General features: G+C 45.0%; 1 protein-coding gene across 1 annotated transcript in view; it reads left to right on the forward strand.

Moving 5' to 3' along the window:
* Positions 1-6,840: 6,840 nt before the first annotated feature.
* Positions 6,841-22,866, forward strand: part of UBE2V1 (ubiquitin conjugating enzyme E2 V1) — a 30,401-nt gene continuing 14,375 nt past the window's right edge. The window contains exon 1 of the mRNA XM_011225015.2: positions 6,841-6,948. Coding sequence (XP_011223317.1) covers positions 6,927-6,948 — 22 coding nt within the window. The 5' untranslated portion in view covers positions 6,841-6,926. The remainder of the gene's footprint in view (positions 6,949-22,866) is intronic.

The raw sequence follows: 22,866 nt of genomic DNA on the forward strand, positions 1-22,866 counted from the left end.
GGTGGTGGAGTGGGGCAGGTAGCAAGCAGTGCAGGGCCAACATGTATTTCCAGTTTGGCTGGGAATGTCATGCAACCTCCCCCCTCTGTGCTGGCTTCTTCCTAGAAGGGTTCTGGACAGGGCACCTGTCCCCAACTTTAACCCCACCCCCTTTGATAAACCTAAAAATTTCAAGCCAACCTTTAAACATTTTTTTAAGATTTCATTTATTTAAGAGAGAGGGTGAGCAGGGGGAGGGGCAGAGGGAGAGAGAGAATCTCAAGCAGACTCCGTACTGAGCATGGAGCCCAATACGGGGCTCGAACTCACGACCTTGAGATCATGACCTGAGCCAAAATCAAGAGTTGGACACTTAACCGACTGAGCCACCCAAGCACCCCAAACATTGTTTAATAGGTAATGCATGCATAAGGTAAAGAATAAGAATCAATACAAAAGGATCTAGAGCAGGGGTCAGCTGGTAGCACCAAGGAGCCAAATCTGGCCCACCTGTTATGCTATGGCCCTGTAAGCATTTTTTTAAGTGGTTGGGGGGGTTAAAAAAAAAAAGAATATCACCTAACACATAGTTTCAAATTTCAGTGTGGTGGTAAAGTTTTACTGGCACATAGCCACATCCATTCATTTGCATATTGTCTAATACAGTGACAATGCTGAGAGCCAAATGGCCCTCAAAGCCTAAAATACTATCTGGCCCTTTACAAATAATAAGAATAAGAATAAATAATAAACTTTTAAAAATCTACTAACTCCTGATCTAGAGTGAAGAATAAATTGTCCCACTCGAGGGGCACCTGGGTGGCTCAGTCGTTAAGCGTCTGCCTTCGGCCCGGGGCGTGATACCAGAGTCCTGGGATCGAGCCCCACATTGGGCTCCTCCGCTGGGAGCCTGCTTCTTCCTCTCCCACTCCCCTGCTGTGCTCCCTCTCTCGCTGGCTGCCTCTCTCTCTGTCACATAAATAAATAAAATCTTTAAAAAAAAAAATTGTCCCACTCAAGTTCCTCCAAGCCCTCAGTTTCCCTCCCTAGAGGCCATTATTGCAAAGACCCTTCCAAGTCCCTGGGACAGGCAGAGAGGCATGCCCGCCCCCACTTTCACATGATAGGTAGAATATTACATACTCAGTTCTAAATTGCCCCTTTTCACTTAGTGTATTGTGGAGACAGTGTTCTATCAATTGCTTCCTTCCTCTTTTCGACAGCTGTGTAGCATTCCAACTTCAGAATGGACTTTTCATGTTTTCACTCGTCTTTTGTTGGACATTGAAGTTGTTTTCAATCTTGGGTAATATGTACCGCTCGCTGTTTGTGGGCACGGGAGAACCTAAGTCTTTGCTCATGAGGGCCAGTAGACCTGAGGGGTCAGGCCCTAGGAACTGAACTGATGGGTCCAGGATGTCTGTGTTCTATTTGAATAGCTCATGCCAAACCCATCTAAACTCACAACTTTTGAGAGTGCCAGGTTCCCCACACCCTTGCCAATGCAGCGTGTTATCAAGTGTTTTGTCCTTTGCCAATCTGATAGGTGGTTTTAATTTGCATTTCTCTTACTCCATTTCATTGAATCTAAGATATCATTGATTGTAAAATGCATCCTGATTCCAGAGATGTTTGAATGTAAAAATGTGCATCTTAGAATCACTGAAATGTAATATGTTGAGTGAGATCGGGTATCTTACCTCATTTCCTTACTCTGTACATGTCCTTTTCCTTTTTCTCTTGGGAAGCAGGGTAGTAGTGGTTAAGAGCTTGGCATTCAAATCCCAGCTCTGCCACTTACAAGATTGTGACTTTGGCCAAGTTACTCAAACTTTCTGTGTCTCTTCTGTGTCTCCAGATGTTTCCTCATCTGTAAGAAGGAATAATAACAGTACTGACCGTATAGGATAGTGGTGAAGATTAAATTAATTAATATATGCAAAACCCTATGTTCCTGGAACATAGTAAATGCTACAGAAACGTTTGCTATGATTAACATCTCTCTTTTGGAGTGTTTTATCTTTTTTTCACGATGAGTTGCAAGGGCTCTTTACAATTTAGGGAAATTCATCCTTTGGTTCCACCCACCCTGACGCCCCAGACCTCTGGTTCTTATTTATTTTTCCCTGACCACAAAAGTAACAGTTGATACAAAGTTCCGAAAGTACAGAAATAAATTGTATAGGAAGAAGCCAATGGAAACAATTCAGATGTCCGTCAAGAACGGAGTAAGTACATTGTACCATGACCCCTTACCCCACCCACTCCCATCCCTTTTGGGTTGCAGACTTCAGCAACTTCATCAAACCTTAGATAAAACATCTTAATGCTATGCTTCAGACACACCCCAGAGGGACATGATTCCATGTATGTGCCATGAAATGCCATTAGCAAATGCGTCTCCCACACCCCATCAACCACAGACTCCTCCCCTCGCATTTGGCTTTCTGTCTTCCGGGTGCCCATGACCCTTCCTCTGTCAACAATTTGTCAGCTTTACTTTCTGTAGTTTGTCTTATAAAAGCTATAGCAGGAGGCTGGGGGGTTTTCTTAACTATAAATTGGAAATATGAACATAAAATTATACAATGTTATCAACAAGCTTGCTACTCAAAGTGTGGTCGTGCATCCCCTAGGCACTTGTGAGAAATGCAGAATCTCAGTACAACCCCCACCCCCAAACACAAACACAGAATCAGAATCTGCATTTTAACAAGATTCCTAGCGATTTGTGTGCACAGTCGAGTTTTAGGAGTATTGCTCTAAAAAGTAATACTGTTGGTTTTATAAAAAGTATACTGCATTTTTTTTTACATTTTGAATATACTACTTACACCTCTCACATCACAGAGATTCCCAAACTGCCCAGATGTTTTCCCACCTTGTTGAGAATAGTTTTGAATGAACACTATGGAATAGTCCACCTCTGTGTCTCTTCACTGGGGCACTGTGCCAGCTTCCTGTACCTATTAGATATGCTTTTGACTGTAGGTAACAAAAACCCACCTTTAAAAGCAGCTGAAGCGAGGCGCCTGGGTAGCTCAGTCCTTAAGCATCTGCCTTCGACTCAGAGCCTGATCCCAGGGTCCTGGGATGAGCCCCGCATCAGGCTCCTCTGCTGGGAACCTGCTTCTTTCTCTCCCACTCCCCCTGCTTGTGTTCCCTCTCTCGCTGGCTGTCTCTCTCTCTGTCAAATAAATAAATAAATAAAATCTCCATAAAATAAATAAAAGCAGCTGAAGCAATAAAGACTTATTATCTCATGTCTTAAGAAAGCTGTAAGTAGGGGCTCCTGGCTGGGTCAGTAGAAGAGCATGCGACTCTCGATCTCGCCGTTGTGAGTTCGAGCCCCTTGCTGGGCGTAGAGAGTACTTAAAAATAATAAAATCTAGAAAGAAAGGAAAGACAGAAAGAAACCTGTAGGTGAACAGCCCCAGGATTCCTTCAGCAGCTCAACCACATCATGGGAGGTCCCAGCTCCTGACATCTTTCTGTGCTAGCACCTCGTTCTGTGGACACCTCTAGTGTTAAGTACAGGTTTTCTGGCCTCAGGAGCGCCACAGCTCCAACCATCACAACCTCCTTAGGAAAGAAGAAAGGGGACCAAAAAAGCTTTCTCCTCAGCTATTCTCAAGGGAGGGAAACTTTCCAAACATGTCTCCTCTTCAACTCATTGGCCAGAAAGAACTAGGTGACGGGCACACCACTGGACCAATCACTGGCAAAAAGAAATGGCCGTGCCAGCGATTGGCTCGGATTCACACCTGGAACTGGCGCTTCAGGCTGCTCAACCAAACTAGCTGCTGTGGGCTCACCGTCGACGGTGTCCAACACACCCGGTCTCCGGACTCCCCGCCTCCAATCTTGCTGCCGCCCAATCAATCTTCTCCAGGCAGCCAGGCTGCACTTTGTAAAAATGCAAACCCACCCACGCTTTGCTTAAAACCTCCCAGGCTCCACGGAAGAAACGGCAGGTGCCCCAGGGTTAAGAGAACCGAATTCCAAACTCGATTTTACTCCATCCTTGTTGTGTGACCCTGGGAAAGCATTCTAACGCTTCCGAGTCTCAGTTTCCTCATCTGGCAAATAGAGATAATAAAAGCTGCTTTGCAGGGTCACCGAGGATTAAGTAATAAGAAATAATAAGAAATACATAATAAGAAAAATAATACCTAATACTTATATAGCACTCGCTCTGTGTCAAGACCTTTTGTAAATTCTTTAGTTCCATTAACCATTTTAATCTTCCCAACAATCCAATAAACAGGACGCTTAGCCGCATCAGCTGAAGCTACCAGCTCCAGCGCAAGGCGGAGATGGGGCACAGGCACCGGAGGAATCCGGCTCTGGGGACTGGCTGGGACTTCCGAGAGAGGGGGCGGAGCCTCTCCTAGGGCGCTTTCGCGCGGAGGACCACAACTCCCGGTAGGCGCCGCGTCGCCGCTGAACTATAATACCCAGCATGCCGCGGGCCGTCAGGCTTAACCTATTCCTCCTGCGAGGTCGTCTGTACGGGAATTTGCTCTACTGTCAATTTTGCTTGCCAGAAATTCCCTAGGAGAACTAAGGAATCTATGCGAGTGAATGTTTAGGAGCATCGTGGATAAGAGGCTTGTGTTTTCATCCTCACTCCTCTTCCGGTTAGCTCTGAGTCTGTTTTCTCATCTCTATAATGGGGATATCCCTAGAATTTGCTGCAACCAGTTGTTGTGAGGATTAAAAACTGGATATGACGGCTTGGTAAATATCAGCTGTTCTAGTGTCCCCTCCTCGCTCTGTGCTAAAGGGTTTTATCAAAGCATTTCATCTCTCCAGCAACCCTATGAGGTTGATACTATCACTCCTCTTTTCAGGAGGGAGTACTGGTGCCCAGAGAGATTCAAATCTCTTGGCTGAAGTCACAGCAAAGGGAGTGGTGAAAGAGCGCTGGAATCCAGAAAATTTCACTCCGGGGTGAGTCCACTTCAGAGCTCAAATGCTTCCCACTTGCCACCCTACGCTTTACAACGACCCAAAGTTCAGGGCAAATATTTTCTGGGTTTTTTTAAAGATAAATTTGAATCACATGATACACAGAATATCAAGATGATTCCCTGTTAACAATGCTGGGAAGGAGACACATGGTGGCACTTGGAAAGTCAATTATAGCTGAATTGGACCTGGAGAAATCAGGGACAGCTTCCCTGAGGGGCTGATGCTGGATCTGAGAACTGAGGAGTGGGAATAGCACAGGCAAAAACCCTGAGGAGGGAGAGGACATGTACTGCGGAGGCCTTGAAAAGGGTCAGTATAGCAGGAGAGGTATAGGCAAGTCCCAGAGGTACAGGCTGTGCCAAGGACAGGGGAAAGAGGTACCCAGGGTGCAAATTTTAGGAAAATATTCACTTGCAGAATTGTGCAAGTGCAGAGCTGAGACCTAAGAATAAAAGTCTCCTTAAACGAGGCTTAAGTGAAAGCCCTAGACACCTCAGTGGCCTCACTGGTCATGAGCCTATGTACGTGGCCTTTGGTTAGGGTGGCCATCCACAGTGGTTTGCCCTGAAGAGTCCCATTGTTCTGGCAAGATTACACTAGGTCTCCTTTCAATCTGATGACTGTCTTTGTTGGATGATAATTCTATGGCCATGCAACTTGTAGAGTCTGTATTTTATCAAAATGAAATGGGGAGCCACTGAAAGATTTAACTGAAGGGTGTTTTGAGCAAATTTTGGCTGCCATACAGAGAAAGGACCACGGGGGCAAGAATAAAGGCTGTTGGGATCACTCAAGTAGGAGACAAGGGCAGCCTACCTTAAGTGGGAGAAATAGATCGAGCTGAGAAATGCTTAGGAGGCACTACTGTCAGAACAAGGTAATGCATTGGATGTGCTGGATGAGGGCTTCCCAGTTCCTTGTTCCTCTGTACTGAATGTCCCCGTCCTTTCTCTGCCAGTGTTTAGCTGTGTAACCTTGAGGCAGTCCCTTCACCTCTTTCAGCTTGTTTCTACATCCATATTAGGGCTTCTTAGATCATTTCTGATGAGGGAGCAGTCCCTTTTTGGATTTAACTTATATTTGCAAATATGTGTCTGCAGGACCTTTGCACATGCTGTTCTGTCTACCTCCTAATCATGCAGTCTCTGTTGAAATATGACCACTTTAGGAGGCCCTGCCTGACCACCCCCTGCTGCCCCTTCCCTGGTTTACTCTCTATCCTATCATAGTTATATTCTTTCCTATTTCTTTGTTAACTAGCGCTCTATCTCCAACTAGAATGTAAGCCTGTAAGAGCAGACTTCAGGGATGTATATCCATTCCCAGGACCTGTGCACAGCGTCTGGCACATAGTGGGTCTTAGTATTTCTTTGGATGAATAAATGGATTGATGAGTGAATGAATGAATGAGTGAAGGCTTTACTTGACACCTTATTGCCCCAGAATAAACCTTCTCTGGCTTGGGAGCATCTGGTGTGGGTTCAAATTCTCACTCAGCCACTTAACAGCTAAGTTTAGATAAATCGCTCAAACCAACCCCCCCCCCCCCCCCCCNCCCCCCGCCCGCCAGTTTCATTTTTCACATTAATCCCGACCTGGTAGGGATATTGTGAGGATACAACTAGATAGGAAAATGGCCGAAGCTAAACAGGAGATTTTTTAAAGCTTTCTTCTGTATCTTTTACAATCGCGTCCTCCCAAGTCTGATCACCCCTGCTTTTCTCATCAAGCAGCTCAATATCTCCTTCGCACCCCAGCCTGGAGGGACATGCGGTTGCTGGGCCCTCCCGCACGCAAATCATGTTTCCTTCCTCTGAAAAGGCAGGAAAAAGCCTTCCCGGCAACCGGTCGCGCGGTCCGCGGAGCGGGCGTCAGCAGCAGCATCTGCGCACGCGTGCGCGCCTGCGCAGAAGGGCCCGGGGACGGGTGGGGGGGTGAAGAAGGGGCCGGCCTTCGAGCGACAGCGACGCAAGATGGCAGCCACCACGGGCTCGGGTGAGCTGGGGCGCCGGGCCGGCCGGCTAAGGGGGCGCGGGCTTGGGCCGTGGACCGAGGACCCGCAAAGGTCCTTGCAGCGGGACCAGGGCCTCTGCGCTGCCTCTGTCCGCTTGGCTTCGCGGTGGCGACCCGGGCGGCCTGAGTGGGGAGGAGGAGCAGGCGGTGGCCGGAAGCACGGGCGGGGGCCTGAGGGGCCTGTGGGCGGTGCGGCGGGGCCCACGGGCTCCCCCGGGCGGCGTGAGGGCCCCGCTGAGAGGAAGGACTGGGCCCCAAGGCACTGCTGAGGGGCCGGAGCTAGCGAGGGGCGAGCCCAGAGACACTCCTGAGGAGACCAAGGCTGGTGCCTCGGGGGAGATCAAGGGGTCTCCTAGGGGGTGAGAAGGCTCTCCAAAAAGGATGAGAGTTCTTTACTGGGTGCTAGAGGTCCGAACCAGGGGGGAACCTCGGGATGTCCCTTTGGCGGGGACTTCAGAGAACCCCTTAGGGTGGATGGGAGAAGAAAACGGGTTCTCAAGGGGTGACCGAGGATCCTCCATTGGTTAAGGGGACGGCTTCAGCGTTAGTTTGGGGGATGGGGTTAGCTGAAGAAATCTCTATGCTGATTGGGAAGGGGGTGTCTTGGGGTGGCTGTTTTTGGGGGAAGGGGGATTAAGGGCATCTCTACAGGGTAAGTGAGAAGAGAAAAACGATCTCTTCGATTCCAAAGGGAAATGACCCTGTCATTATCAGGCTTTTATTTGAAGGGACATGTTAGGTTTTAGGAGGCAAGCTCTGAGTGAGGCAGTGGTGAAAGCTTTCGATATTAGGTGAAGAACAGGTGAATTGGGAGCCCTGGAGGTGTCTGTTTGGGGCGGGAGGGTCAGCTGATGGAAGCTCCATGCAGTAGGTGAGAGTGGGAAAAAGTCCGGTTTCAGAGATGTTTCTTCTAGAGAAGAAAAATCTCCTCCTCTGTTGGGTGAGGGAAGCATACTCTAGAAGTGTCTGTTTTAAGGAGATTGTCACTTCCTAGCATTCCTTTGGATATTGGTAAAAGATATGTGGGTTCAGCTCAGAAGTTCCCCATTGAGTGGATGGGCATGGGGAGAAGAAGAAATGAAATGAGAATTCTGGATGACTTTGGGGCAGGAAAGCTGAGCAAACCCCCATCTCCAGGATGCGGAAGAGGGTATAAGGGAGATATACTTTGGGGGAGGAGAGTTCTTCCAGTCCCTGGTAGGTTAAGGGAAGCAGCATTTATTTTGAGACTTGATTCCTTCTTCAGCACTCCTTAGATGGGCCAGAGGATCAAATCCTGAAGGGTCTGTTTCAGAGTTAACATTCCACAAATGGGCATCAGGGGATGGATTTAGATGGCCTTCTTGAGGGGGTGGGATAAAGAATAGTTGGGGGAGTTACACCAGAGGGGCTAATAGGCAAGAGAGATTCTGGAAGTGCAGGTTTTGGAGGAAGACAGAGTGTCCCCCTTATGGCGAGGAGGCTGTACCCTGAGGTACCTCGCAGTGATGTTGACCAAGGAGGTCCTCACAGATAGGGTGATGATGGGTGACCTCTAATGAAGGAAGCAAACTGGGCCACCAGCCTGTGTACTGAAATCCTCTGGCTAGTTACAGACACAGCATCAGCCCTGTTACGGGAGGCTTGGTGACCTAAAGGGAACAGGTGAGGGGAGTCCATCTTTCCAGGATGTTGCTTCTCCAGTATCCCAAGGAGTCAGCCTTGTTGGTTACAATGGCAATAGAATTGTAGGGAATCAGACTAAAGTGACCTATCACAAGCTGCCTTTTATACTTAAAGCAGTGGTGTCCCCCATGAGGCATAGAGGAACCCACACATCCTTTTCCTAGATTTTGGTTTTAGCTGGAATAGTGCTGAGTCAATTCATTTTTTTTTAAGATACTGCCACAGAACAGAGAGGCTGAGTCAGGCCAGACCGCTGTGGGAATCTTCTCACCGTAATAGAACCCCTGTCAGGTTGCTACAAAGTGGGGGTACAGTGTGCCTGTGGCAGCCCGCATTATGGTCGTATTGCAGCTCAGCCCTGTTTGCAGTGGCTTGAGATTGGCTACCTACAATCTGGTGTAACAGCTACTTAATTTTAACTTCTTGAAGCCCTGCCAATTGATGAGTGCTTCATAAATGCTAACGCGGTCAGATAAAACATCATCAGCTGCTGTCTAGTGTCAGGAGCACTTGGCATGGTTAGATAACATAGAACGGGCTTTAAGGTGCTCTAAATAGTGGGCTTCCCAAAAGTCCTTTGTCTGTGTATTCAACAGATATTTATTGAGGGCCTGTTGTGTCCCATTGCAGATAGTGGACAAGATGGACATAGCCCCTGTCCACGAGGAGCTTCCATTCTAGTCAGGAAGAAAGCCATTAAAGGAGTAAATAATTAAGCCAATTTCAGATAGCAATTAGTGCTAGGAAGGAAATTGTGTGATGTGATATAGTGTGGAGTGGTGATCAGGGAAGGCTTCTCTGAGAAGATGGAGTTTGAACTGCTAGAAATGATGGAAGGAGCCAAGCCTGCAGTGTGTATCACAGGCAGGGAAGGTAGGGACAGTGAGTGCAAAGGCCTTGTGGCAGGACCAAGCTCGGTATGTTGAAAGAACAGATTAAAGGCCGTACTGTGTACAAGAGGCTTGTTAAGGAGATGAGTTGGCAAGATACAGCTTTGGATTTTATTAAGTGTGAAGGGAAGCCATCAAAGTGGCCAGTATGAAGTAGGCATTCAGTAAATATTTATTGAATGAATGAGTCTGAAAATGACAGGGGAATGATGGGGTGCCTAGCTAGCTCAGTTGGTAGAGCTTGTGACTCTCAAACTCAGGGTTGTGAGTACAAGCCCCACGTTGGCCATAGAGCCTACTTTAAAAAAAAAAAAAAAAGAAAGAAAGAAAAAGGGGAATGACAGGATCTGACCTGTGCCCCTATGTAGTGAAGGAGGGTGCTGAAAGTGGAAGCAGAAGGGACTTAATTGGGTTAAGTTAAAATGAGTGTTCAAGCCCTGCTTTCTAACCCTGAGAAGTCTTTCAGGTTGGTCAGGGGCCCTGAAGCCTTCCTCAGGTTTAGAACAAGCCACTTGATTCATCTGTGACCCTAGTTGCCAGGAAACAGCTCTGAAGTCTTTGAGTTCCTGTAAAGGGCTGGCCTTCTTTGTTGTTGTTGTTTTAATGGTCACTGCTTTCAACACTTGGGTAAAACATCCCCACCTCCCTTGGTTCTGCAGTGCATGAATTCTGCATAGATCTTAGAGGGTGGACTGTGAGAAGCCCATGAGAATCCCTCAGGATGCCGGTGCTGTGACAGGTGACTTCCTCCTGCCTTGGCCAGGATTGCAGGACCTCAAGCCCTTGGTTGCCAGGTCCTTCCTCTCACCCAGCATCCCACAGGCTTCCCAGACAGTTAACCAGAGACCTGAGTGCCAGAAGAATAAGCCCTGGTTGGGCCTGATTTTATTTTATTTTATTTTTTTAATTTTTTTTAAAGATTTTATTTATTTATTCGATAGAGATAGAGACAGCCAGCGAGAGAGGGAACACAAGCAGAGGGAGTGGGAGAGGAAGAAGCAGGCTCATAGCAGAAGAGCCTGATGTGGGGCTCGATCCCATAACGCTGGGACCACGCCCTGAGCTGAAGGCAGACGCTTAACCGCTGTGCCACACAGGCGCCCCTGGGCCTGATTTTAAATTTGCATTCTCTGGATGGCCTGGTGTACACATTCAGCATATGCATATTTAACCATATGGCCAGTGGAGGTTAAGTAGTCTTCCATTCCATTCAAGGGCGTTCCCAGAGAGCTGGAGATGGGAGATGAGAGCCTGTAGTCTGTGAAGTTGGTCTTGTTCCTGTGTGTCTCACCGTGTGTCTTGTTGTGCTGATTATAGCCAGCTGCCTTTTGTAAAACGTGGGCCCTCCGTTCAAGAGAACTGCAACATGTACTTAGTGCTCAGCTGGAGCGATCTGCTCCAGGGACGGAGGGTGGTCCAGTACCATCGATTGCCCTCTTCAGGGATTCCCAAGGTTAATTTTGATGATTATGATTTTCCCCTTCGTGGTAACTTTCAAACCATGCTTTTCACTCCACCACATTTCTCTTTCTCCCTCCCCTTCTCTCTCACCTGAATTGTAGCTACAGGACTTTGCTAAAAGTGGAATACAAAATGTGAAGTCAGGAATCCTCTGTTTAATTCCAAAAGGCCGCCGTGAAGTACAGAGCAGTATATTTGGTGAAGTAAACATTTAACACTCCAAAAACATTTTGGAGTTTTCCAGGTAGTTTGACTTACCTGTTGGGTCACCTCAACCAGCACTCCACAACCCAGTGAGCTAACCAGAGAAAGTTTTGTCCCCACAGTATTACGGAGGGAGAAGGGTGGCTGAGTGGTGGCACTTAAGACTAGAGCCCAGAGGGTTTGGCTCCACCTCCCTGTCCAACTTGCTCCAGTACCTTAGGGAAGAAATGGAAAGGCATGGATTTTTGGTTTATGCTCTTCCTAGGTATTGGAGTGTTTAATCGTGGTGAGAGAAAGGGGCTTAATGAGAGGGATCTGCCAGCTGTAGCAGGGACCCTTTTTATAGCAGGCCTGGCCACTCTTTGTCTCATTCTGAGTAACCTGCTGTCCAGCGATACTGAAGTCCATTTTTAAGGAAGCTCTTTCTGTACCTTATATTCAATACTCGCTGGACTTGGTGCCCCTCGGGTCATTTACAAAGAGGTCCTTGTCCTCATTTACATGCAAGCCCTTCAGGCTTTTTTTTTTTTTTTAAGAGGGTAGGGAAGGGCAGAGGGAGAGAAAGAATCCTAAGCAGGTTCCACACCCAGCACGGAGCCTGACACAGCCTGACCTGGGCTTGATCTCACAACCCCAAGATCATGGCCTGAGCTGAAATCAAGAGTCGAATACCCAGCTGACGGAGCCACCGAGGCACCTCCAGATTTCTTTTTAAAGTGCACTTCTAGGGCCTACTATGTGCTAGACACTGTATTAAATTCAATCAAATTAAACGATCTCACTCCTCAGAGCAGTTCTTGGAGACAGGTATCTGTTGCGAAGGTGAGAAACTGAGGCGCAGATCCAGTGACTTGTGGAGCTAGGGTGCAGAACAGTTCTGCTCCAGGGCATGTGCTCTTTTCCACATTATCATTCTTCTAGCCCCAACTGCCTTCTCTCCAGCTAGGCATCTCACATTCCTTCAGCCTCTGGCAGGTCTGTTGACATTTCTGACTTGGCCAATTAGTTCTTTCATGGGTGGATAGTTGAAGCCCTCAGGTAGGGTCCTTTCCTCATCCTCACATCCACCCATCACAAGTCCAGTAGGTATAATCCAACAAAAGATGCTAATCCTCCTCTCCATCTCCACTGTTGTCATTCCTGCTGGACCAGAATCATCTCTCATCTGAAAGATTGCAGAAGCCAGCTTCCAGTCTCACCCTTTTCCAGTTTGTTCTCTAGAGTAAGGAAGCACAATGATCTTTTGCAGACCGAAAATAGAAACTGCCACTCCACTGCAGAAAGCCCTTAGAATCAAATCTCCTTGCACTTTGAATCAAACCACTCTCTTTTCTGGGGCCCGGAAGGCTCTCTGTGGTCTTGATCCTCCCCACCCCCTGACCTCACGTGGTATCACACACACCTCTGCTCCTGTTTTAACCCCTAAGGGAATGATCTGCCTTCCGTTCTTCAGGTCTCTACTCTGCAGAAAGGACATCCCTGACCACCCCATTCAATATAGTCTTCTCAGTCATTAGCACATCTCTTTTCTGTTCTCTTCTAAAGCCCTCACCTTATCTGAAGTTTTCTTGCATATTTTCAGCGCTTTTCCACCAGGGCAGGATTCTTTCGTGTTCTCCACTACTATGTGGTGGCACCCAGCACAGTCCTTGACATAGTAGGTGCTCAGTAAATATTTGTTGACTGTTGTAGTGAATTAATCCATGGTCTCACCTTAATGTAGCCAAATACATAAATTTGACATATTTGGAGAAACAATGTGTCTGATAAGGCAGAAGCAAAAGTGACTCTTCAGCCTTTCAAAAAGGAAAGCTCTTGTCTTGGTTGGTTGGTATTTCTAGAGGGACTTAAGCTAGACTTTGTCCTCTCCTTCCCTGACTGTCCTGATACGCTTCCCACATCTTATTCTTTGTCTCCACCCCTGTTGGAGAAAATCTGGTCCTTGTCCTTGGTCAGTTAGTGTCTGAGAAACCTAGTGTCTCAAATTTTGTCCCCAGCTCTTTGTTGTCCCATCATTGGGACTGTAAAGACAGATTGCCACTGTTTCTTTCCCTAGATCAGCGGCTCTTGAACCAGTGTCCGAATCTCCAGGATTGCTTGTTCAGTTGCTGGGCTCCACCCTGAAAGTTCCAGAGTCAGCAGTTCTGTAGTGTGTTGTGTTCTGGGATGGGGTCTGCGAATTTACATTTCTAGTAAGTTCCCAGGTGATGTGTAGGCTGGAGGTCTGGGGACCATACCCGGAGGATGATTGCTGAGAGGAGAGAACAGTTCTGCTCCTCTGGGCAGGCACTAACTACACAGCCAGACTGCACTTGCCAGTTGCTCAGAAATAAAAGTTACCTGCCCCTGACTTTGTATCTACTTTTCAGGAACATTGAATCTGGTGCATCACCATCCAGGCCTCTGTTTTCCATAAAGGGAGTAGCACCAGACTTCTAGTTTAGTTCACTGTCTTCCTTAAATGGGCAACCAAACCAGTTTTAACTGGCAACTTTCTTTTCAGGAGAAAACCTGTGAGGCTCAGCCAGGCCAGGGTTTTCCAGGATTGACGTGCTATATGGTAGCTGCTGCTTTGTGGCCATGACTTTCCCAAAAGGTGTTTTAAAGGGCTTCAAATCCATTTTGTACCACAAATACTTTAATATGTTGCTGTGTTTCAGATTACTGCATTAAATGTTTTACTATAACATGGTATAAAACCCTATCAGATATTCATGCTTTTTCAACCTGGTTGTCATATTTTCTTTGTAATATCCTGCAGCTGCTGACTTTTCAGTTTATATTTAGCCAGGAGAATAACTGGCTGACTTTTGATACTGACACAGATCCAGGAAAAATCTTCTGGAAAGAATTCTAAAGTAACAGGACAAACATTTTCTTAAAAAAAAAATCTTAGACTACTGTAATATTTTAGCACCTTGGTGAAGTTATCTTAACATTTTCATAATTAACTTTTTAATAGTTTATTAAGATTAACAAGAGTTCGTTTTTACATCCTCTATATTGTCCCTTGAAGCTGCTTCTCCAGCTGCCTTTTGGTGTCAGATTCACACACAAATACTAGGAATCTTAAAATTGAGGTTGATCATTGGAGTATTCTTAAGTTTTTTGACCTGTTATGCTTCTGTTCTTTGACATGTGTGGATATAATTTTGAAATATATTCACTGAAATCTCTTGGTAAAATTAATGTATCATGATTTTAAGCTTCTCTTCTCTGTTCGGGATGGGATGAAGTCCTAACTTGTGACTGATACAAGGTCTATAGGATCTCTGAACTCCACTAATATATATTTTTTAAAGATTTTATTTTTAATTAATCTCTTCACCCGATGTGGGGCTCAAATTTACAGCCCCAAGATCAGTAGTCGCACACTCCACCTACTGAGCCAGCCAGGCGCCCCCGAACTCCGCAGTATCTGGATTTGTGCCCCTGGATAGCCCCTGACATTCTAGCACCAGGGTGTAGTCAGGCCATTTGGAGTTAAATGTGCTTGCTTTGTAGAAAATACTGATATATTACCTTTGCATACAGTTTCTAAATGGTGTAGAGTATCAGTAACATGCTTTCATATATATTTTATGAAACAAAGGTCATCTTGTAGTGAAGAATCCTTTGGCTTGTGTGATTTGGGTAAAAAACCAGTTTTCTGTTATTTAAAAAAAATGTAGGTTTCCCTGAAAGTCTCTATCATACTTAATTAAAAAAGTAAAACTAGTTATCAATTTTTAATGTTCTTAAAATAGAAGACATTAGGTTTCTCAGTTACATGTATCAGTGTTCGGTTTTTGGTAGACTACGTTAGGGTTTACAGTAGGAAAGGAAGAGCTAGTGCTGTGTCTTCTGTCAGGAAACATTTATTGAGCACCATTGTATGCCAGGTAACACACCAAATTCTGGGGAGGTAGGATTGAATGAGTCATAGCTCTAGCTCGAGAAGCTCTGAGAGTGAGTCAGACAATTAAAAGGAAAGAAAATAAAATGTAAAGGAAAAGAAAAGGTCCAGCACAGACATTGTGTGAGGGTAAAGGGATGTGGGGGAGGAGTGTTCTGAGAAGACCTCTGTAGACTGCCTGGCTTCTAAATTAAGATTTCTACTTCTTCCCAAGATCATTCCAAATTCAGTGTATAACTTTCCTTTGGCTACTTAAAATCCATACTTTGATAATCTTTCTAATATTAAGACTTTCTTTTAATAGTGCTATGAATGTTCCCATGTTATATTTTCAGAAGTAAACCAGAGTTAGAATTTTGTGACATGGAGCATTATTCATTCTGAAATAAGATCCCTCGCTAACACCCAGCCACCCATTCATTCAGTCAACAAGCATTGGAGCACATACTCTGGCAAAGCACCCCTTGAGGGGTTGAAGATTTGGCAGTGAACAAAAGAGATGAAGTTTTACTCTCATGGAGCATATTTATGTTCAGATGGGAAAGACAGTAAACAACTAATGAATTAGAAATGAATATACTTAAAATGTCAAGTGGTAACCAATGCTGTGAAGAAAAACAAAGCAAGTTAAGGGAATGGGAAGTTCAGCCTTAGTGAGGAATAAGAGAGCCAGCCCATCAGCCATTCAGAAAATCCCAGGGTGAGGCAGAAAATGAGGTTGCCAGTTCATTCGGGAACTGAAAGAAGGCGGGTATGGCTGAAGGAGGACAAGGAGCAAAGGAGAGCGTGGCAGGAAATGCTGGAGACACAGGCGGTGCTCCAGAGGCACAGTAAGGGGTTCAGGTGTATGTTGGGCCAGTGGAGGGCTGGGTGAGTGACAAGAGCGAACTTTTAAAAAGCTCACCGTGGAGACTAGACTGTAGGTGTAGGCCAGTAGGCTGAGCAACCAGTTAGGACGCTGAGGGGGCACGGACTACAGGGATCACAGTGGACATGGCGAGAATGACCATATTTAGAATATATTTGAAAGTAGACTGAGTATGGGGTGTAAGGAAAAGATTTCTCTTCTTGACTCCCAAGATACTTGGCCAGAGTAATCTGGTAAATGTTTGTGGTATATACTGAGATTGAGGAATGGGTAGTTTTGGGGGGCTGGGGGTTTTTTTGTTTGTTTTTTTAGTTTTTTTGAGGAATACAAGGAGTTCTGTTTGGAAGTGTTTTAAGTTGGAGAGGCCTCGTAGAGATGTCAGGGCGGCAGTTAATTGGAAATGTAAATTGTAAAGTCACTACCAGCCTTCTTGGTCTGGGTAAAATCGCTTGGGGATGGGGAGTAGAGTAGACAGAAAGGAGAAGGTCTGAGGGCTGTGACCTGAGGCCAGGCAGTCGGTATTTGGAGGTCAAGGAGGTGAGCCCAAGGAGCCAGTGGGCAGGAAGAGAACCTGAGGCTCGGGGAAGCCCCTGGAGTTGCCACTGGAGCTCTAGGGGAAGTGGGGGTGGGGGCTGAAAATCTGCCCCAGAATTTGGCTAGAGGGTGCCCCTGGTACCCCTGACCAGTGCAGTTTTGGTGAGTGACTAGACAGAAAGGCTGATTAGGATAGGTGTAGGGAGGGGCGCCTGGGTGGCACAGCGGTTAAGCGTCTGCCTTCAGCTCAGGGCGTGATCCCGGCGTTATGGGATCGAGCCCCACGTCAGGCTTCTCTGCTATGAGCCTGCTTCTTCCTCTCCCACTCCCCCTGCTTGTGTTCCCTCTCTCGCTGGCTGTCTCTATCTCTGTGGAATAAATAAATAAAATCTTTAAAAAAAAAAAAAAAAAAAGGATAGGTGTAGGGAAGATGGAGAATGGCAGACAAGGAGTCTAGACAACCCCTTTGAGGTTTTTTACTAAGAAGGAACGAAGAAATGAGATGGTAGCTGGAAGGGGTATGGGATCAGTTGAGGGGTTTGGGGTTTTTTTTTATGATGGATAATACAATGTACTAATGAAAGTGATGTGATAGAAAAATTACTCTGCCAGGTATTACACACAGTGCTTTACAGGTTTTATCTCATCAATTGTTCCTTGCCACCCATAGCGTCAGGGAGTGATGGTATCCCTCTTTGGCTGAGGCTCAGGGTAACTGGTACAGTCACACAGCTAGATTGCTAGGAGACTGTGGAGCCAGGATTTGATCCCAGGTCTTGCTCTTAATCCTCTGTGGGGAGATTATAGAATTTTCTCTAAAGTGCACTCTGATTCTTTTTTGTGGAAGATAACTTAGCCATTGCTCTGATGAGCATCTAAGAAATGGAATGGTATGGGGCGCCTGGCTGGCTCAGTCAGTACAGCATGCGACTCTTGATCTTGGGGTTGCAAGTTCAAGCCCCATGTTGGGTATAGCAATTATTTAAAAATAGAATCTTAAAAAAATAAATAACAGAATGGTAGACCAAGTATTCTCATGATTGTGTGTGTGACATATAAAGATCATTATACCATACAAGGAAGCATGGATGGCCTTATGCCTTTTTATAGGGGAGAGGGGCAGAGAGAGCATTCAAGAGAGAGAGAGAATCTTAGCAGGCTCCACGTGCACAGTACAAAGCCAGACACAGGACTTGATCCCAGGGACCCTGAGATCATGACCTGAGCTGAAATCAAGTCAGGCACTTAACTGACTGAGCACCCAGGTGCCCCTGTGCTTGTTTTTTGTAAAATGGGGTTTGCATACCTTTTATCCTCTTCCCCTACCTCCACTTTTGGATTTTTCAACAAATACTATGTAAAGCCTGCCATGTACAGGCCAGTTGTTTTTATGTCACATTGTAAGAATGGGGACCACCGCCACAGTCATGCAAATTAACATGCGCTGCCTTAAATCTCTTAACAGTCTTTTTTTCTTTTTAAGATTTTATTTTTTTATAAAAATAGAGAACATGAGCGTGCACAAGCAGGGGGAGTGGCAGGCAGAGGGAGAAGGAGAAGCAGGCTCCCTGCAGAGCAGGGAGCCTGACATGGGGCTAGATCCTAGGACCCTGGGATCATGACCGGAGCTGAAGGCAGATGCTTGATCGACTGAGCCATCCAGGCGCCCCCTTACCATTCCTTCGGTTTCCCACCCCTGACCCCTTGATAAGATGTTCTGCCACAATATTTGCTGTAAGCAAATGCTTCTGGCTTTGCATCCTGAGACATTGATGGTTGCACACCCATAACCTGGCCTCTCATCCTTCCCAGCCCACCCTGAATGTTGCTCTGGAGATTCGCCTTATCTCTCGTCCTACTTGGAGCCTTCTGCAGGTCCTGCCTAGTGACCCTGGGGATAAAGTCCAGTCCCTCTTGGTAGCATGGCCCCACCTCTTTAGCTTTCATCAAATTCAGAGAGGTCTAGGACCCCCACAAAGGTTAAGAAACATTGTCTTGTGATAGGTTATATTTCTCTCATCCAGTTTTGATACTGTTCTGTTTTATTGAGCTTTGTATGTGTGTATCTTATTTTCATAGTGAGACTTCATACTCCAGTTGGGAGACTTCTGTTTTTATTTCTTTGATAGCCCCTCAAAAGTCTAGCTTGGTATTGGATAAGTATTGGGTATTATCGAACAGAAAGAAGTTGTGTACATATATGTTACTGACAAATTTATGTATAGGGAAATTTTGACAAGCAGGTAAAAAGCCTAGCAAACTTTTTTTTTCTTTTAAAGACTTTATTTATTTATTTATTTATTTATTTATTTATTTGAGGGAGAGAACAAGCAGAGGGGAAAGGCAGAGGAAGAGGGAGAGGGAGAAGCAGGCTCCCCACTGAGCAGGGAGCCCGACGTGGGACTTGATCCCAGGATCCTGGGATCACAACCTGAGCCGAAGGCAGACGCTTAACCAACTAAGCCACCCAGGTGCCCTCCTAGCAAATTTTTTAAATTGCAGTCCTGAAATGTGTGGATTTTTTGCTTGGAAGTATGGCGTGAGCTCAGTTTTACACACATTAAACATGGTGAAGCCCAGAATGGTGCCTTACCAAATAAAGTTCAGTAAAACAGTTAACCAGGTGCTAATTAGCTACTCCTGTATAAGTATCAGAAAAAACTAAATGAACCACTCCATAATTTTATAATTCCTGATTTCTGCTAGCTGTTATTATTCTCTGCTTTTAGTCAGTTTTTGAGTGAAAATAAAAGTTTGTGTCTTAGTAAAAATGAATTCAAAGTGGCAGTTTCCTTTTAAAGCTATACAGTTTGTGGACTTCAACTCTTCAATATTTAGCTAAATAAAGGTTGACAGAGTACTTAGCCACCCGATGCCAGATTACCACAGTGTTTATCAAGCTTTACTCACCCTTCATATAAAAGAAAGGGTTTTAAATACCCTCTGAGCTGAATCTAGCTGAATTGGGGATCAAAGAGATTCTTGAGAACAGTTAGGTGTCCCCACATGTGCAGTGGTGGTCCATAAGCAGAACTTGACCCACAGACCCTTGGCTAGACCAAAGGCCTGACTGTATCCTTTAAACAGGACATGTATTCTCCAGCTCATCTCAGTTCTTAACACTCCCTATTTTAAGCCAGACATTAAAGAAAATTTGTAAAGCCATCCTGCTGTTCTCACTAATTTTCTTTTGTTCTTTGAAAACTAGTTATGTCATTAGATGTGTTATTTATCTCAACACATGATGATTTGTTGTAGTTAGTTTTAAATGAATTAAATATTTTTTAAATTTCTAGGTTTTGATTTCTGATTTGGCAAATATCAGTAGCTATAACCGACATAGACAAAAGCTCTTTGAAGTCTGCAATAATTTTTAAGAGAGTATAAAGGGGTCTTGAGACCAGAAAAACTTGAGAATTGCTGTTCAAATGGAATGAATGCTTACTGTAATTAGTCACTAATGGTACAGTTATTCTGATATTTACATGTATGTTCCAACTCCCTCTTGGAATATATTTTGACTGCCTAATAGATATTAGTCAATCTAAAGTTCTTGATTTTTTATTTAACTTTTTTTTTTTTTTAAGTAGGCTCCATGCCCAGCCTGGGGCCCAACACCGGGCTTGAACTCACAACCCTGAGATAAGACCTAACCTGAGATCAAGAGTTGGATGCTTAACCAACTGAGCCACCCGGGCACCCCTTAAACTGTTTCTGAATCCTGTTTTATAACTTGAATCAAATTGAATGACCCTGTGATGTTAGTGCTGCCAGAGCTGTACACTGCTCTGTGCTGCCCTGTGACTGTTCCAAATGCTAACCTGTGACTGTTCCAAAGCTAACCTGAAATAAGGGGAACCGATTCTTAATTTCTTTGGTTCAGTTGTGTACATGGGCTTTAACTGAATGTCTAATCCAATAGAAATGTCTGTTGGAAGTATAGGATTAAATAATAGGATACTTTTCCCTATTTCACGAGTAAAAATCAAACATCAGAAAAATATAACTTGAATTCACTATTTGAAACTAATACATTGAGCTTGTGATCTTTGGATTAGAATTCCCTAATCAGACCTGATTGTTAATGAAGAAGTAATATTTCCAGCTACAAAGTTTTGCTAAAGTTTCCAACAGAGATAGTTGTACCAGAAATAGTTAATCCAGCCTGATTTAAATACCTGACACAAGAAGGCACATTTTTCATCTTTCCAAAAAGAGCAACTTGAAATAGAGGTCACACACATAGCTTCCATTCAGTAATGAAGGGCTTAGCTATGGCAGCCATTGTACTTTGCCATTGTGCATTTGTCTTGTGAACAAGTTTTAATAATAAAAGACATGGACCACTTACTTAAAATTAGTCACTTAGGGAAAACCATTGAGATTCCTACTCATGTGAATAAGGCCCTGAGAAGGTAAGGGAACTTGATGGGAATTTGGGGGAAGAGTGTCCCAGGCAGAGGGAACAGCAAATGTGAAAGCCCAGACATAGGACCTTGTCTAGAATATAGTTGGCATAGTTCGTTCCTAAGTGTTGTGTTTTGTTTTGCAAATAATGAGATCCTGGTAAAAGAAATCAGAAAATACAGAAAAGATAGGGGATGGAAATTATAGAGTACACCTATCATGATGAAAAAAAGAAAATGATTAAAAAAAGAAAATACAGGAAAGGGATTGGAATCACCCATATTCCTTGCACCTAGAGATAACTGCTGTTACATCTAGGTCTCTAACCTTTTCAACTTTGTTAAGCTTCTTAAAATGTCACCTAGCATCTGTGTTAGTTTCCTAGGGCTGCTGTTAACAGTACCACACACTGGGTGGCTTACACAACAGGAATTTATTTGCTCACAGCTCTGAAGGCTAGAAGTCCAAGCTCAAGGTGTCAATAGGTTTATTTCTTCTGAGGCCTCTCCCCTTGGCTTGCAGAGGGCTGCCTTCCCCCGTGTCCTTACACAGTCTTTGTCCATGCACTCATGCATCCCTGTTGTTTCTTTGTGTGTCTAAATTTCCTCTTATAAGGACACCAGTCAAATTGGGTTAGGGCTCATCCTAATGGACTCATTTCATTTTTCATTTATATATGTGTGTGTGTATTGTTTGTTTGTTTGCTTTTTTAGAGAGCAGGTGCACGGGTGGGGGGGTGCAGAGGGAGAAAGAATCCCAGGCAAGCTCCTTGCCCAGCGAGGAGCCTGACATAGACCTTGATCCCACAACTCCAAGATCATGACCCAAGCCAAAATCAAGAGTCAGACGTTCAGGGGGCGCCTGGTTGGCACAGCGGTTAAGCGTCTGCCTTCGGCTCAGGGCGTGATCCCGGCGTTATGGGATCGAGCCCCACATCAGGCCTCCTCTTCTATGAGCCTGCTTCTTCCTCTCCCACTCCCCCTGCTTGTGTTCCCTCTCTCGCTGGCTGTCTCTATCTCTGTCAAATTAATAAATAAAATCTTAAAAAAAAAAAAGTCAGACGTTCAACCAACTGGGCCACTCAGGAGCCCCTTTTATTTATATTCTTTAAGAGATTGTGTGTGTGTGTGTGTGTGTGTGTGTGTGTGTGTGTGTGTATTTAAGTAACCTCCACCTCCAACATGGAGCTCGCAATCACAACCCCAAAATCAGGAGTCACATGCTCTACCTTCTGAGCCAGCCAGGTGCCCCGATGGACTCGTTTTAACTTAATCACCTCTTAAAGACCTTATTTCCAAATACTGTCACGTTCTGAGGCGCTAGCAGTTAGGGCTTCAATATATGAATTTGCAGGGACACAATTCAGCCTATTACACCACCTGTGGTATTTATCAGTCTTCCTCTCCGTGTGATTCTGTGTTCCTTTGGTATTCATTTTCATTAGTGCAGGCTTATACATTAAACACTAGTAATAGCAGTAGTTCTACACAGTGATCCCCCTCCCTGCTCTGCTGCCCAGGCAAATGAGTTAGGATTACTAAAGATTGAGATTTAACTCTCTCTGGACAAAAGACATTGTATTGTCTGGCATTTTGCTTATAACGTCACAAACATCCTTTAGTTTTGTGTTTGCTAGAGAACACAATCCAGTATAGCTAATAATCCAGTTGACTATTTGGATTAAAAATGCCAGTGTTTTACCAATGAGCTATTCAAGTATGCTTTCCGGTTTATGCTATTTCCTTTAAAGTACTATCTGTGTCATTTACTGTTACCTTCAGTCAACCGACTCTTGCTTACATTTATGCTAAAAGGAAATTTTTTACCATCGTTGTACATGGGAAGTTAGTATAATATTACTTGCCTTTAATTATCCTTAAAAATGAATCCAGAACTGTCAAGTGAATTGCTCACTTCCTGCCCCTAAAATCCTCTAATGTGCCTCTAAGCTGCACCCTTCCACTTGCTCAGACAAA

This window comes from Ailuropoda melanoleuca, chromosome 13 (genome assembly GCF_002007445.2).
Source record: "Ailuropoda melanoleuca isolate Jingjing chromosome 13, ASM200744v2, whole genome shotgun sequence".
Classification (NCBI taxonomy): domain Eukaryota; kingdom Metazoa; phylum Chordata; class Mammalia; order Carnivora; family Ursidae; genus Ailuropoda; species Ailuropoda melanoleuca.